The sequence below is a fragment of the Sus scrofa genome, chromosome 10 (genome assembly GCF_000003025.6).
Source record: "Sus scrofa isolate TJ Tabasco breed Duroc chromosome 10, Sscrofa11.1, whole genome shotgun sequence".
NCBI classification, from domain to species: Eukaryota; Metazoa; Chordata; class Mammalia; order Artiodactyla; family Suidae; genus Sus; species Sus scrofa.
The window spans coordinates 51,680,239-51,696,249 of NC_010452.4; the positions used below are offsets into that span (position 1 = coordinate 51,680,239).

Sequence of the window (16,011 nt, forward strand, 5' to 3'; positions counted from 1 at the left end):
CTCTCCATTTAGACTTCTCCCTTTCCTGACCCACCTCACTGTACATTGCAATGGCTGTGTTACAGATTTCCTAAGTTATATCCCGGGTGTGAAGATCCACTCTGGTCACATGACCAGACCTGGTGATTTCCCAAATTCCTTTCAGGGGCAGGTTCCTTCTTAAATCTTCTGCCAGCTGGGCTCACTTCTGCAGATGGCTAAACTCTACCATTTTCTTTACATTTTAATTGACCCCCTCCCTCCCCCTTCTAAAGGTCTAAACTTAGCTTTATATGCAGGAGAGTCTTTATGATAGTGGTCAAGGCCGTTTGATGGTTAAGATCCAAATTCTCTCTCAAAGTGTCCAAACTCCCTCCAGTGCCTCTCATCTTGATTTTCAGCTGTAGCCAGATAACACATACTGAAGGATTTTTACAAGAGGGGACACGTTATCTCATTGCAGCAAAATCCAAGACATTAAAGTGATCTAGTCTCAGGAGTTTTTCCATAAAGGATATAGTAGCACAATATGGTCCTGGCTGAGGGCCTTGCTGTTTCCTTTTTCAACTCTTTATTTAAGAACTTTGGTTCTGGATGAAGCACAACATAAAACAAGTTTACATAACAGAGCCTGTACCACATAATCATAGATTACAGCTGGCGATAAAAGAAAAATAAGCACTTTACATAGGATGACGCTCTAGAAAGAATTTAAATTACAAACTTACACTGAAACCCTCTTGGCTTTTATTAGACTCTAGAACTGATAATATCCAACTGGAATATAAAAATTACTATGTTTAGAGCCAGCACTTGACTCTTAATCAAAACCTCATGCTATTTAATCTGAGATGTTAACACTTTTAATAATTGGTAGGTGAAATTTTCATATAAGGGCACATTATATTTATACATGTTTCAGGGAAACACTTGAAAATTTTAAATCGGGTAAGTCCTACTAATTGAGCAGGTAAGAATTACTTTAGCTTGTGAAATATTCAACGTTTTAAAAATGGAAAACTTTAAACAAGGCATCCCTCAGTTGTGGTTTAGAAAGAAGGAACATGCTCCTTGAAGGCCTGGGTTAGCATTTGACTTGCAACATATTCCATGTGCTGCCTGCTTCTCTCACTTTATGGATTATTCCCAACCACTCTGAGAAAGGATCATTATCCAGTTTATAGTGGTAAGAAAAGAGAGGCTCAGAGATGTTAAAACAACAACCACCACCAAAAAAAAAAAAACCCATAAAAAACAAAAGCCTTGGCCAATGTACTAAATAAAGCAAGCGAGTTTCAGAGCTACTATTTTTTTTAAATGTTTACTCCAGAGCGCATGAGCTTTCCATTAACAATGAATTCAACATGTGCTACAAAAGGTCTGGATTTAGTATGCTATATGCTTTGACAGTGTGGACCCCAGGTATAGGAGGTGGGACTATGACCTGAAATGAAGAATTGTATAAGCCAGAAATCCTGGAGGTAAATGTGGGTAACTGATAAGAAGGGTTATGCAGTTAATAGTTTCAAAAACAATCATCATCATAACTTGGTCTCCTAGACACTGAAATCTGAAGCTCCTTGGTATGCTATATAGCCTGGCTTCAAACAAAGAGGTTTTGTTCGGTACTGTTTTTGTGGGACGGTGTAACGAAAGGTCAACCAACACTGCACAGAGCTGACCAATGACTCATGAAATCTGCTGTGAGATCTCCCTCCTCAGTTTCAAAATATTCATTTAGCATTGCATTAGCAAAAGAGCCACAAGCCTGTCAGTCTTTTCACTATCTTGACCCAGTTTTTTTGGTTTGTTTGTTTTGCTTTTGAGGGCCACACTGGAGGCATATGGAAGCTCCCAGGCTAGGGGTCAATTGGAGCTATAGCTGCCGGCCACAGCCACAGCCACAGCCACAGCAATGCCAGTTCCAAGCTGGGTCTGCTACCTACACTCCAGTTCTCAGCAACACTGGATCCTTAACTCACTTAGCGAGGCCAGGGATCGACCCTGCATCTTCCTGGTTACTAGTCGGATTTATTACTGCTGAACCACAATGAGAACTCCCTCATTTAAAAAATTTTTATATGCACTGTGGTAAAATAAAAATTCTCTTTAAACAATTTAATATGTATTATACTAACATGCATATGTAATTATATTTAAATGCTGGTTTGATTATATAGTAATATTTTCCTAAGTAGACTTGGAACTTAGATTTTGAAAATAAAAACCACCGTAAAGTTAGCTTTTTTCTTCCTCTCTTCACCTTCCTGAAAGAAAATGAATCTTCATGGAAGAGTGTTTTGGCCCTGGTTATGATTTTTGCTTGGCATTTGGGACTTTTTTCATCTTTGTCTTTAAATATAAGAGTAGTGAAAATGCTACAGTGATTTATTCTTTGTATTTTGAGCTTTTTAATACCAAACTGACTTCTTTTTACATAATCATTATGAGAGAGAAAATATCGTTTTCCTGTAGACAACAGATTGAGATGAAAATATACTCTACTTGGCTCTAAAGCCAGGCAATGACATATTAACCATATCAGGGTAGATGTTTGCTAGCATTGGCAATGACTGATACACCATTTAAAATACCGGATGAGGAGTTCCTGCTGTGGCTCAGCGGTTAAGGAACCCCCCCAAGTATCCATGAGGACATGGGTTGAATCCTTGGCCTTGCTCAGTGGGTTAAGGATCTCGCAGTTGCCTTGAGCTGTGGTGTAAGTTGCACAAATGGCTCGGATCTGACATTGCTGAGGCATAGGCTGGGGGCTGTAGCTCCTATTCCACCCCTAGCCTGGGAACCTCCATAGGCCCCTGGTGCAGCCCTAAAGACACAAAAAGAAAAAAAGAAATACAGGATGAGAAACAGTTTCACCATAAAGAATTTCTTAAATTAGTAAAAGTGAATTCCACAGAACACGGTATAGCTTAAAACTTAATGCGCTGGTTCTGACCTTTTATATTAAATAGGAATGTAAGCCTGTTTAATCTCTGCGAAGACATTTTTGTCCAGGAACGCGTACCTTTGTTTGTGGTCAGGTGGCAGGTGTAGGCAATGCATCAGGCTGCCTGCTTCCCACTTATTATGGGATTGCTCTGAAGCCCCAGGCTCATTACGTACAGGGCATCGTTATTAGATGGCGGCACTATTTTTCATCCTCCCTGAGGATGACTTTTAGCATAGGGCGGAAGGTCACAAAAGCAAGTGCTGCCGAACTTCGACCTCAGGCTGAGCAGAGTGCTGAGATGGGAAAGTCCAGGAATCCACACGCTCGGGCGCCCGGCCTTCCAGGAGGCTGAGCTCTGACCTTGAGGCCCTGAGAAGGCGAGAAGAGTTCGCGGCGTGGCTGGGTTTTTAGTCTCACCAGGAGTCCTGCTTTCCTGGGGACAGGTCAGCAGCAGCTTGGCCCGTGCGCGTTCAGGGAAGAGCGCGCCTGCTCAGGAAGCCCTGAGCCAGACCGGCGGTGGAAGCGCCAAGTGGACGGTGGAAGCGCCAGCCGGGCGCCCCCAGGTCACACCCGCTGCCCGCAGGCCGCCCGCCGCGTCCGCGCCCCGGGATTCCCGCGCTCAGTCGGTTCCCCGGGAGTCGCCATAGCAACGAACGCCAGGTTCTGGACTCCGCAGGAGGCGCACGGCCCAGCGGCCACCTCCGCGGCTCCCATGGAGAGCTGTGGCGACGCGCCCGAGACCGAGGAGTGCTGGAAGATCATCGAGAGCCTGGAGTCCACTATTGAACAGTTCCGCTCCAGCCCCAGGTGACCCGCGCGAACCCGGGCGCACCGGCCCCGCGCTGCCTGCCCCACCCACCCTCGGGGCCGCGCCCCACGCCCCTCCCGCGCTCCACAGCCCCCCGGGCCCCTGACTCGGGGCCACAGGGATGCTGTGTTGATTTCTATAATGTACTGTGTACGCTAAGCACAGACTCTGGAGCCAGACTGCCTGGGTTTGAATCCTAACGACACTCTGCAGGGCCCAAGAGTTGGGCAAGTTACTTAACTTGTCTGTGCCGCGTTACCTCACCGGGAAAACAGCCATGACGGCGATGAATAGTGCCTGCTTCATAGTTCAGAGTGAACATGCAATGCATCAGCCTGGGTAAGGTGTTTGGAAGAGTGTCACACACGTAGTACCACAGAAGTGTGTGCCTTTTTTTACAGTTCTTCCGTCTCATAATCCTTCTTGGCCCCCTCTGCCCCAGTTTTATTTGGATGCTGTAGAGCTTCTGTTTTTGGAAAATCAAAACAAAACAAAAAAGACCTTTTTTCTAAAAACCTTTTGAAGGAGTTCTCATTTGTGCCTCAGTGATTAAGAACCCTGTGAGGTTGTGGGTTTGATTTCTGGCCTCCCTCAGTAGATTACGGATCTGGCGTTGCCGGGTGGGTCACAGATGTGGCTCAGATTTAGCATGGCTGTGGCGTAGACTAGCAGCCGCAGCTCTCATTGGACCCCCTAGCCTGGGAACTTGCAAATGCTACAGGCGCGGACCTAAAAAAAGAGAACAACCTTTTGACATCCCTCAATGGCCGCATTAGGTCAGCTGCTATGGGACACTTAGTATTTCCTACGACAAGGGCCTCATGGTGCCATGTAAGAAGACAGGGCCAGAGTCCAGGGGTAAGGACCGATGCAATGAGCTCATCTGCCCCGGCCCACCTGTATTAAGTGGGTGTGATGGTTCAAAGGGATCAGGGTGCACACGGAACCTGGTCGACTGATGGTTGTGAAAGCACACATTGGCGGTAGTGGATGGTAAGCGCCGCGGGCACTGGGTCTAACCTGTTCTAGTTGACCGATAGGAATGACTTCCTGCCCTGGATTCCCTGGCATCCTGTGGCAAGGAGCTTCTCCAGCAAAGCTGCCCTGGCTGTGCTCAGTGGACAGACTGACAGTGCCAGAGCTCGGTTCGTGCTTATTGCCTGAACAAAGGAACCACGGATGCCCATGTGGACATCTCTTCCCCCACAGGTGCTGGTGCTCTGGGATCTGCTGTGAGTGGGAAGCAGAGGCTCAGTTCTGATGGCAGTCCTGGGTTGAGGGAAGAATTTGGCGCAGGGGAGGCAGCAGTTCACACACTGAGGGAAGCCTGTCCTTTGTGAAGTTTACATTCTAGTCAGGAAACCAGCCATAAACAAGCCAACTGTATAATAAATAAGTTACGTGGTGGTTGAATGCTAAGGAGAAAAGAGCGTGGAGGGAGCAGAAGAAGTAGTGTGTGGAGTGGAGATGGGGGTTGTAATTTTAGATCCTATGGTCCAGGAAGTCTTCTTGGAGATGACTTTGGGGGGAGATGCAGGCTTATGGGGGGAAGAGGAGTGCCATTCTGATCTATCAGGGAACAAAGTGTTCCAGGCAGAGGACAGGAGGCAGAAAGGAGTGAGCCTGAGTGTTGCAGGACCAGCAAAGAGCCTGGTGTGGCTGGAGCAGGGTGAGACACGGGGAGAGCAGTGGAGATGAGGTCAGAGGTAAGAGGATGGTGCTAGATGGTGTGGGACCTAGATCCTGGTAGGGACTTCAGCATTGACCTTGGGGTGGTGTTTTTTCAGCCCTACCAAGCAATTCTCCATTTCTCAGCAGACACTGATTCCATGTGTCCTGTAGTTTGCTTATTTATTTATTTTTAATTGAAGTCTAGTTGCTGTACAGTATTATATGTTACAAGTGTACAATATGGTGACTCACAATTTTTAAAGGTTATATTCCGTTTATAGTTATTATAAAATGTTGGCTATATTCCCCATGTTGTACAACATATCCTTGTAGCTTATTTTATGTGCAATAGTTTGTACCTCTTAATCTCCTTCCCTGTCGCCACTGGTAACCACTGGTTGTTGTGTCTTGTAGTTTAACTCAATTCTGGCACTGTCTACCTGGAGATAGTGTCAGATTCCACAGGTTCCGGGTCCAGGACCCCAAGACTACATCTGTCCTCCCTCTTCAGAGGCCAGTCACAAGTCCAGGTTGTCACCTGTGCCTCTGACAACCAGCTATAATCAGAGATTCCCATGACCCCCTCCTCAAGTTCAATTAATTTGCTAAAGCCGGGAGGTCCCATCGTGGCTCAGCAGGTTAAGAAGCCGACTAGTATCCATGAGGATATGGGTTCCATCTCTGGCCTCGATCAGTGGGTTAAGGATCCTGCACTGCCGTGAGCTGTGGTGTAGGCTGGGATACTAAGTTGATGTGGCTGTGGGGTAGGCTGGCAGCTGCAGTTCCAGTTTGACCCCTAGCCTAAGAACTTCCATATGCCACAAGTGTGTCCCTAAAAAGACCAAAAAAAAATTGGTCAGAACTCAGGAAACCAGCATACTTACTTGGCTACTGGTTTATACAGGAATATTAAAGGATATGAATGAACAACCAGAGGAAGGGATACATAGAGTGAGGCCTGGAAGGGTTTGAGCATAGGGAGTTTGGGGTGCGCCACCCCCCTGACACATGAATTCTTTTTGGTTCACCAGCCTTGAAGCTCTCTGAACTCTGTAATTCAGAGATATTTATGAAGGCTTCTTCACATATGCGGAATTGATTGTATCATTGACTTGTGATTAATTCAACCTCTAGCCCCTTTGGAAGTGGGTGTGGGGGTGGTATCCATAGTTCCAATCCTCTCATCATAGTTGGTTCCCTTGTAACCACCCCCATCTATAGGGGCTTTTCAGAAGTCACCTCAACATAAAATCAGGTGGGCTTGAAAAGGGGCTTCCCACGAAAGGTGAACACACAGTTCACCTTTTCCCACTATTTCAAAGCTGAGGACAGAAGACTAAATATTATAACAAAAGATTCTCCCGTTGTGCCTGACCCTTAGGAAATTCCAAGGGTTTGGGCTGCTGTGATGAAAACCAATATATATATATTTCTTATTATAAATCACACTCTCGAGGTTCCCACTGTGGCTCAGGTGGTTAAGAACCTGACGTTGTCTCTGTGAGGATGTGGGTTTGATCCCTGGCCTTGCTCAGTGGGTTAAGGATCTGGCATTGCCACAAGCTATGGTGTAGGTAACAGGTGTGACTTGGATCCCGAGTTGCTGTAACTGTGGCATAGGCTGGCAGCTGCAGTTCCAATGTGACCTCTAGCCTGGGAACTTCCATATGCCACAGGTGCAGCTATAAAAAGAAAATCGGTCACTCAATCAGTCACACTCACAGATGGAGAGACAAGAGGGGATTGGAGCAGAGGAATGACATAATCTGGTTTATCCTTCCAACAGAATTACTCTGGCTATTGTTTTGATATTAGACTGTAATGAGGACAGGGGCGGAAACAGGGAAACCAATTAGGGGACTATTACAGTATGCCTTGTGAAAAATGACCGTGGTTCTAGTGATTGGAGGTGGTGACACAGTCAGGTTCTTCTAGTCGATGTTGAAGATAGACACAGAATGGGAAAGACTGATTTTTTTGAGCTGACCTACTGGAAGGGATGGAGTTGCAGTGAACTGGAATGGAGAGGATGATGAGAGGAAATTGGTGCTTTCTCCATCAACACACTTCTTTCGTGAGTTAGAGTCATCTTCCTGGTAGGAGAGGAAGACAGTTGGAAATGGAGATTTCCTTAAATCCCCTTTCCTTTCAAAGAGGTAACTTCTGTCCTCTTTCTAAGGGCTTCTCCCGTGTCTGCAGTTTCTCAAAACAGTTAGCTCAGAAGAATCCTTATGCTAAAAGAGCATATTTCGAGATGCCATATTCTGCTACCCTTCAAGCGTATAGTTCAGAAGAGAGGTTCAGGGTGGCTCTACCAGTATGGGAATAATTGGCATAAAGATGGCTCTAGAGCTAGGAGACTTGGTGAGTCCACCCAGGAAGAGAGGGAAAAGTACGCGTTGGGGCACATTGGCATTGCAGTTCTTTGAAGAGGAGCAAAACGGAAGCAATGTTTTCCTTCTTTAAAATTGAGCAGCACTCCATAGTGAAAGTTGAGTGCCCTTAAGGCCATTTTCTTTGACTAATTCATTAGTGAACATTTGTTAGGCTAGACTATTCTAGGATTTAGTGAGAAGTGCCATTGTGTTCTATTAATAAATTTTCATAGATGTTTTCTATAATAAATTAACATGTTAATTTTGTGTCTCATTTATTTAAAAAAAAACCCTGTAATTGCTATTTTTCCAAGACTATTTTATGCATAACAACCAAGCTATTATTCAGAAATCAAATTGCCGAGGCTATAAATAAGGACTGTGTAGGAACAACTTAGCTAGTTTAGTTTGTTATGATGTGGGTTTCCATTCTAGGCAGAGGGTTGTCATCTAAAATTAGAGACATTTGGAATTTGATAGGAAGTTGAAGAGTGAACCTCTGTGTTTCACTTAGATTCTGAATGAACTGGAACTTTCTGAATCAGTCATTCAAAAAATTAGGACTTGAAGGTTGGAGAACCATAGACCTGTTCTCACCCGGGATGGAGGACAAGACTCTGTCACTTTAGGCTTCTGATTTTCAATGAGTTACTTTTATTGAGGCTTAGCTTCCTCATCTTCAATACAAGAAAAGTAGAGAACCAGATAACGGAAGAAGATGTATGTGTATTAAGACGTATATCTTGACCTAGCACAGGAGACAACTGCAGCATGCAATGTTTATTTTATTTTTTTATTTTTATTTTTTTATTTTGGTCTTTTTAAGGCGACACCTGGGGCATATGGAGGTTCCCAGGCTGGGGATCTAGTTGGAGCTGTAGCTGCTGGTCTATGCCGTGTCTGCGACCTACACCACAGCTCATGGCAATGCCGGATCCTTAACCCACTGAGTGAGACCAAGGATCAAACCTGCATCCTCCTGGATGCTAGTCGAGTTCTCTAACCACTGAGCCATGACAAGAACTCCACGCAATTGTTTAAAAAACCAAAATTCAACAGAGTACATTTGGAGATCTAATAGGCTTTTTTAGGTGAGTCATGAATTGGGCAGCATCCCATCAGCCATTGTTAGGTGCTCCCAGGGGGGTAGGTAGAAGGGGAGGTTTTTATAGGAAATGGGTGGGGCAAGGGAGCTAATTCGCAAAAGAAAAGAAAGCCTTGTATTTAAGCTTCGACTTATCTTTGGGAGGAAAAGGAAAGGCATGAGTTTTATCTTGCAGATTTTGCCTTGTCTGCCTCTGGGGGCCAGAACGAGAGGGCCCACGTGACAGATTATCTTATTATCTTCTCGGTGTTGACCAGAAAATTCCAGTCTGGTTGATTAAGATTACATTTCTGAGGAAGATTGAAACTGCACTTCAGTCAGGTAGTAAGTCTAGATTTGGTATCACAGGCTTTAGAACAAGTAATGCCATTTTGAGCCTGTGGTTTTCCCTTTAACACAATAAATAGGCACTGATTATTTTTAGACACTTTGAAGGGGGTCTCTGTAAGATTCTTGAGCCTGGTTTTAAAACATCAGATTGTATTACTATAATATTATGACGCCAGAGGCAATAACTGAAAATAGTGTTCCAAGGTTCTAAATCATATCCTGAAGATATTTGGGTTTTTTGGTTTTTTTTTCGCTTCTGGTTCCCCCCCCCCCCATTTTTGAGATGTAATTGGCATGTAACATTATATATTTATCACTAGTCACACTCATTACTACCCACCATAGATCTTTTGCTTAAAATGGGAAGAAATAATGGTCAGGCTTAATGCAAAATGAAGCCGAATAGTAAAAAGAGCTGTTGGCACTGAGGAGGGTAAAGGATTGCATTTCTAGGCTGGAGTGATGAATTATTGAGGTCTGTAAAGTGGGAGACATTGAAGAATATAAAGAAACAGGTTCAGTTTAGGTGGTTGTTTGTATTTATTATATTGATGTAGCACTCAGGCTCCAGACACGAGGCAGAAACCTCACCAGTATTTGAACAAGAAACAAATATTTCCTGTTTCTTATTAACTTTTAAGAAGGGGTTTGTTTGTGGAGTTCCCATCGTGGCTCAGTGGTTAACGAATCCAACTAGGAGCCATGAGGTTGTGGATTTGATCCCTGGCCTTGCTCAGTGGATTAAGGATCCGGCATTGCCGTGAGCTGTGGTGTAGGTCGCAGACACGGCTCAGATGTGGCGTTGCTGTGGCTCTGGTGTAGGCTGTGGGCTACTGCTCTGATTGGACCCTAGCCTGGGAACTTCCATATGCCATGGGAGTGGTCCAAGAAATGGCAAAAAGACAAAAAAAAAAAGAAGGGGTTTGTTTGTTTTTTGTCTTTTTAGGACTACACATGTGGCATATGGAAGTTCCCAGACTAGGGGTCAAATTGGAGCTGCAGCTGCCAGCCTACACCACAGCCACTGCAAGGATGGATCCAAGTCACATCTGCGAGCTACACCACAATGCACAGGAATGCTGGATCCTTAACCCACTGAGTGAAACCCAGGGGTGGAACCTGCATTGTCACGGATACTACTTGGGTTATTAACCTGCTGAGCCACAAGCGGAGCTCCCTGGATTTTTTGGGTTTTTTTGTTTGTTTGTTTGTTTTGGCTTCACCCACAGCATGTGGAAATTCCCAGGCCAGGGACTGAACCTGTGTTACAGTTGCAACCTATACCACAACTGCAGCAATGCTGATTCTTAACTCTGGGCCACATGGGAACTTTCAGCAAGGATTTTTAACTAGCAAAAAGTGGTAAAGGTGGTAAGAGACTCTAAGCAGCATTGTTCTAGCAAATGCAAGTGCAGCCATGACCCCGAGGGCAGAGAAAGAACAAACACGGAAGGAACTAAGAATTTAGAAGACCCTACCCCACCCAACGCCAAGATGGAGACTTCTTGGGAGAGGATGTGACTGGTGGTAGGGAAGCTTGGCAGAGAGTGCTGGTCAGAGCTGGTCCATGGGAATGACTTGTCGAGTGGCCAAGAAATTTGGTGGAAGGTACAGGCAGGCCAAGGCTCTCTATGTAGCTGGAAGATCCAAATCTTCATTCCTCACGGACATGGGTTCTCAAAAATCCTGCCTTTGGGGTCATTGCTGTGTTTTTCCATTAATCTTTACTGTTGAACATGGAAATGCTAAGAGGCACTCCGGAGAATCCCCTGGTTTCCTCCTTGACTCCACTGTGTACTAACAACCCACCTTTCCCTTGATAATCAGAATTAATCGCTTCAGCCAGTAGAGTGCCCCCTCTCCTGGCCTTTGGTTTAGTGGTGTCAGGCTCACACAGAGGCCAGGTATCAGTTCAGTCCACTGTCATTAATTGAGGGGAACCATTGCTCTGCTTCCCAGTGGAAGCATTCTGCCCTTGGGAACAAAGACCTCCAAGCCAGCAGATCACAAAGCTGCTGGAAAGGAAGCAGTCATTTCTGGGGTGAATTATTAGGTGTAATAGTAGAGGAGCCTCCTCCATCTCCCCCGCCCCGCCCCCACCCCATTCCTGGCCCTGTGGCCATGGGAGAGATGGCCCTGCATACTGATTCAAAGTGTATGGAGTTCCCGTCATGGCTCAGTGGTTGGTGAACCTGGATAGCATCCATGAGGACGCAGGTTCGATCCCTGGGGATCTGGCGATGCTGCTAGCTGTGGTGTAAGTTGCAGGGGAAGCTCAGATCCCGTGTTGCTGTGGCTATGGGGTAGGCTGGCGGGTACAGCTCCAATTTGACCCTAGCCTGGGAATCTCCCTGTGCTGCTGGTGTGGCCCTAAGAGACAAAAAAAAAAAAAAAAAAAAAAAAGTATAGGGGAAGAAAAATAATTTTCTTTCTACCCTTTCTACCTTCTTGGCTGAGACCTACCGCCTTGTAATAAAAGACATTACCTAGAGAAAAACAACAGCAACAGAAGTTTAATAACATGGATACCTCCTGTCTACCAGGAGATACCCAGGAAAACTGAGTAAGTCCCTGACATGGCCCAAGCACCCCTTAAATACCATCTCCAGCTAAAGACAAAGAAAATGCCGGGGGTTAGCGGTGAGGATGGGAGGTGACAGGGAAAGCACAGTAAACCGGGGGATGGGGGTTATGCAGATTTAAGCCCATGCCTTCTCCATCGACATGAGTTTCTAGAGATTGTCATTCTCCTGTTCCTGGTACAGCCTGGAAGACACCCTTACAAATGGAGATTTTCCTTATCAGTGTAAATGTCTCTTACAAATGGGTGACTTATACTCTGCTGTCAGAGCTTTTCCTGCTATCTGTAGTTTCTTAGAAATAACGAGCTCAAGATAATCCTTTCGTCAAAGAGGCATATTTGGAGGTGGCAAATTCTGCTCCCTTTCAAAAACATATGGTACATCCTATGAAACAGGACCACATCCTTCCGTGGATTTGTCTCTCAGTTTCCATGACTGAGTCTTCAATAAGCTATTCTGCCTTTCCACTGGGTCAGCGCTCCTGGGTGGTGGGATACATAGTAAGACTGTTATCCCAAAACTGGGTTGGCTTCTTGGTGGGTCAACCGAGCCAGAGATTAGGAGAAGGAAGGATTATTACTTGTGGCAAGTAAGCATAGCACCAGGGATCTTTCCCAAAGCAGTGTCTCCCCAAAAAGCAAAATTGGGGAAGTCGTAAGCTAAGAGTACGTGACTATTCATCAAAGGGTGTGAGCAGAGAATTCAGCGTAGCATTGGGGCAAAGGTTGACAGAGTCTAAGCTTTAGTTGAAGCTTAGACTGAGGTCACGAGGATCAGAAAAGATCGACATCCTCATTCCATCCTCCCCCTGGGCGGGAGCTTTCGTTCCTGCAGAATTCGAAGAAGACGGGAACCAGATTGTTAGGCATATCCCGTGAGGAGGAACTAGGAGTCTGTTTTATCACTGAACTATTGTTCCTTGAATGTTTTTCCTTTGTTCCTGCATTTCTCCACTTCCCTTCGATCATTAATTACTGAGACCAATTCAAGGGCAAGCTTTGTGCCCAGGCTTAGGACAAAAATGGCTTCTCTTGGAGTTCCCTGGTCACCAAGTGGTTAAGGACTAGGCATTGTCACTGCTGTGGCTTGGGTTCAATCCCTGGCCCAGGAACTTCTGCATGCCACAGATGTAGCCAGCAAAAGGGTCTTTTTTATGTCACAAAAGCTGTGCCTGGTTCTCTTTCTCCATGGACCTTCCTACCCTGTCTGCTGACAAGACCAGTCAATTCTGTGGGCATGAGCCTGTTGCTGTACTTCTTTTGCTGTGAAAAGAGTACCTGGATCAGAAGTGATGCTGTGCCCAGTGCTGTGATGGTGGATAAGGCCTTCTATGAACCAGTCGATGGTGGTTCTCACGAGAGAAGGCAAATCCATATCCAAATATTTGTCTATTCCAGTGAAGGTGATGGAAGAGGTTCAGTGTTATCAACCTTCCACCAGGTGGCTGGTTGTCCTCACAGGTAAATACTGCTGTATCAGGGGCTCGGTGTTAGTCTCTGCTGTGGGCCGGCGAGGCACTCAGTGCTTGCAGGGGTCAGGCCAGCCTTGGGAAGGGGAAGTCCGTGTTGCGGAACTCCATCCCTGCCACCGGGCCAAACGAAAGGTCACTGAGTGAGCACTGTGGTGGATGCAGAAACCGCCTGATGCCCACAGAGTGTGTCGCATTGCCTGCCTGATTCCTGAGCTCCTTTTCTGCTGTGGATCCCATTGATGAGCATTCACGTGGGGCACAAACACCTTTACAGCCTGTGCCCACTCTCCGAGGGCCCCCCACAGAACTCTTCCTTAGACTTGCTGTCACCAGTCTCTCAATCATGTTGCTTCTAAGTTCCTGACTATCCAGCTAAGCCTTTAGCGCTGCCCATGAATCCATACAGACAGGTGGTCTGGCCATTTCTCATCCAGGAAAGGAGACAACCATAGGTATTCCTTCTGGTTCTGTTCCATGGGAGGCTCTCTCTTCATGGCTATTCCTCAGGACCACCTCTCAGTGAGACTATACAGTGGCAAGTATCCACCTTTTAGTGGCAGCTCCATCTGTCAACCAGGCTTGAGTTTTTCCTCCTCAACTCATCATCCCGAACTGCCCACAAGCCATAGCTGTGGATTGAGGGAGGAAGAGCCGCGCAAGCTGCCTACTCTTGTAAATTACTTTCCCCCTGCGTGAGTCTGATGTCTTACAAGCACTCCCACCTGATGAGAGATTGAGGTGCCTTGACCAATTTTGTGGTTTGGTGAGTCAGACAAAACCCACTTTTTCCTTGGAAACCCAAGCCATGTGATCACTTGATGACTCCTGGCTAGGCATTCCACTCTTGTAAGGCTCAGTAGCAACGGAAGCGGTTCTCAAAGGATGATAGTCAGCTGTATAAGAGGGTTAACATTTGCTTCAAAATCCAAAACCAAGAGGTCTCTGCTGTGGTTTTATGATGGGTGCTTGCCACAGGATCCGCAGAGCAGACGTGTTTGTCACAGACGCTCTTAAGGACCATCATATCTGCTGGCTCGTGACATCCAGGTGGAAAAGCAGCTTGCACTACAGTCTAGATGTTTCTTCCTCTAGGCTCCAATAAACATAGGCCCCTTACTTGTGACTTGGAGAAGGCGCCGAAGTGGTACACAGGGATGTGTTATATGTTGCTTCCAAATTCACGTTTTATTGTTCGTCAAACCCTGAAATACTGACAGTTCTTATGGGGTGAAATTAGTAAAATTTGAGCTTGCTTGAAGGATGCACATGACTTTTAAAAAAAATAATTTATTTTGAAATCATCTCAAATCTACAGAAAAATTGTCAGAATAAAACTAAGGACCCCCATGTCCCCTTCACCTAGACTCTTTAATTCTTAACATTCGACCATATTTGTTTTATCTCTTCTCCTCTTCCTTCCATACGTGTTTACATACACACTCATACATTCATTATTTTTTCGTTATTAGTCTTTTTAGAACCTTTTGAGAGCAAGCTATAGACATAGTTCCCATCACTCCTAAGCCTTCAAGTGTGTTTTTCCCTCTCAAAACAGGAGATAACATTGCACAGACCTCTCTCTCATTCAAGCTGTGCCAAGTATACCAGCAATGAATCTTTTTTTCCTTTCTGTCCAGGATCCTATCTAGAAGTGTTGTTGTCTTTAGCTAGCCTGTCCCCTCAGATATATTCATTTGGAAGAATTCCTCAGCCTTTTCTTGTCGTTTATGTCCTTGACACTTTTTAAAAGCACAGACATTCTTGAGTTCCCTGGTGGCCTGATGGGTTAAGGATCTGGAGGTTTCACTGCTGTGGCTCTGGCTGCTGCTGTGGCATGGGTTCATTCCCCGGCCCAGGAACTTCTGCATGCCTTGGGTGCAGCCTAAAAAAAAAAAGTGCCAGCATTCTGTAGTATAACCAGCTCTCTCTGGGTCCATCTGCTCTCTCCTTACAGCCAGACTCAGGCTGTGCAGTCTTGGCAGAAATGCCACTGAAATGAAGTCACATCTTCCCATGGCATCAACCTTGGTGGGTCCATGTCATTCACTCTGTTCCCTGATTGGTGCTTTAACCTTGACCTTGTTGGGTTGATGTCTCCCAAGGTTCTCCACCATAAATTCACCATTCTTTCCTTTGTAACAAATTACTATTTTGTGCATAGGCTGTAGGTATTTCATAATTTCCTTTTCCTCTCCCACTCCCAAGTTTATTGGAATATAACTAACATATAACATTGTATAAGTTTAAAATGTAGAATGTAATGATTTAGTATATACATATTATAAATGATTATCACAATAAGGTTAGTTGACACATTCATCATCTCACATAGGGTGTTTTTTTGTTTTGTTTTGCTTTTTTAGGGCCATATCTGTGGCATATGAAAGTTTCCAGGCTAGGGGTTGAATCAGAGCTACAGCTGCCAGTCTACGCCACAGCCACAGCCACAGCCACCCCAGATCCGAGCCACGTTTGTGACCTACACTACAGCTCACAGCAATGCCGGATCCTTAACCCACTGAAAGAGGCCAGGGATAGAACCCACATCCTCATGGATACATCCTCATGGATACATGTTGTTAACCTGCTGACAAAATGGAAACTCCCTTTTATTTTTAATGAGAACATTTAAGATTGACTCTCTTAGCAGCTTTCAAGTATACAAACATTATTATTACTTGTAGTCACCATGCGTACATTATAGCCCCAGGGCTTATTCATCTTATAACTGGAAACTTTT

General features: G+C 45.4%; 1 protein-coding gene across 3 annotated transcripts in view; it reads left to right on the forward strand.

Moving 5' to 3' along the window:
• The window catches only part of C10H10orf67 (chromosome 10 C10orf67 homolog), a 128,971-nt gene continuing 115,891 nt past the window's right edge, over window positions 2,932-16,011 (forward strand). For 2 of the 3 annotated variants that reach the window (XR_001299311.2, XM_013980259.2), the window contains exon 1: window positions 2,932-3,736. Coding sequence is in view for 1 of the 3 variants with exons in the window: in XM_013980259.2 (XP_013835713.1) it covers window positions 3,642-3,736 (95 nt within the window). In the remaining 2 variants the exon portion in view is untranslated. Of the gene's footprint in view, window positions 4,077-16,011 lie in introns of all 3 variants that reach the window. The other variant, XR_001299314.2, reaches the window with a different exon arrangement.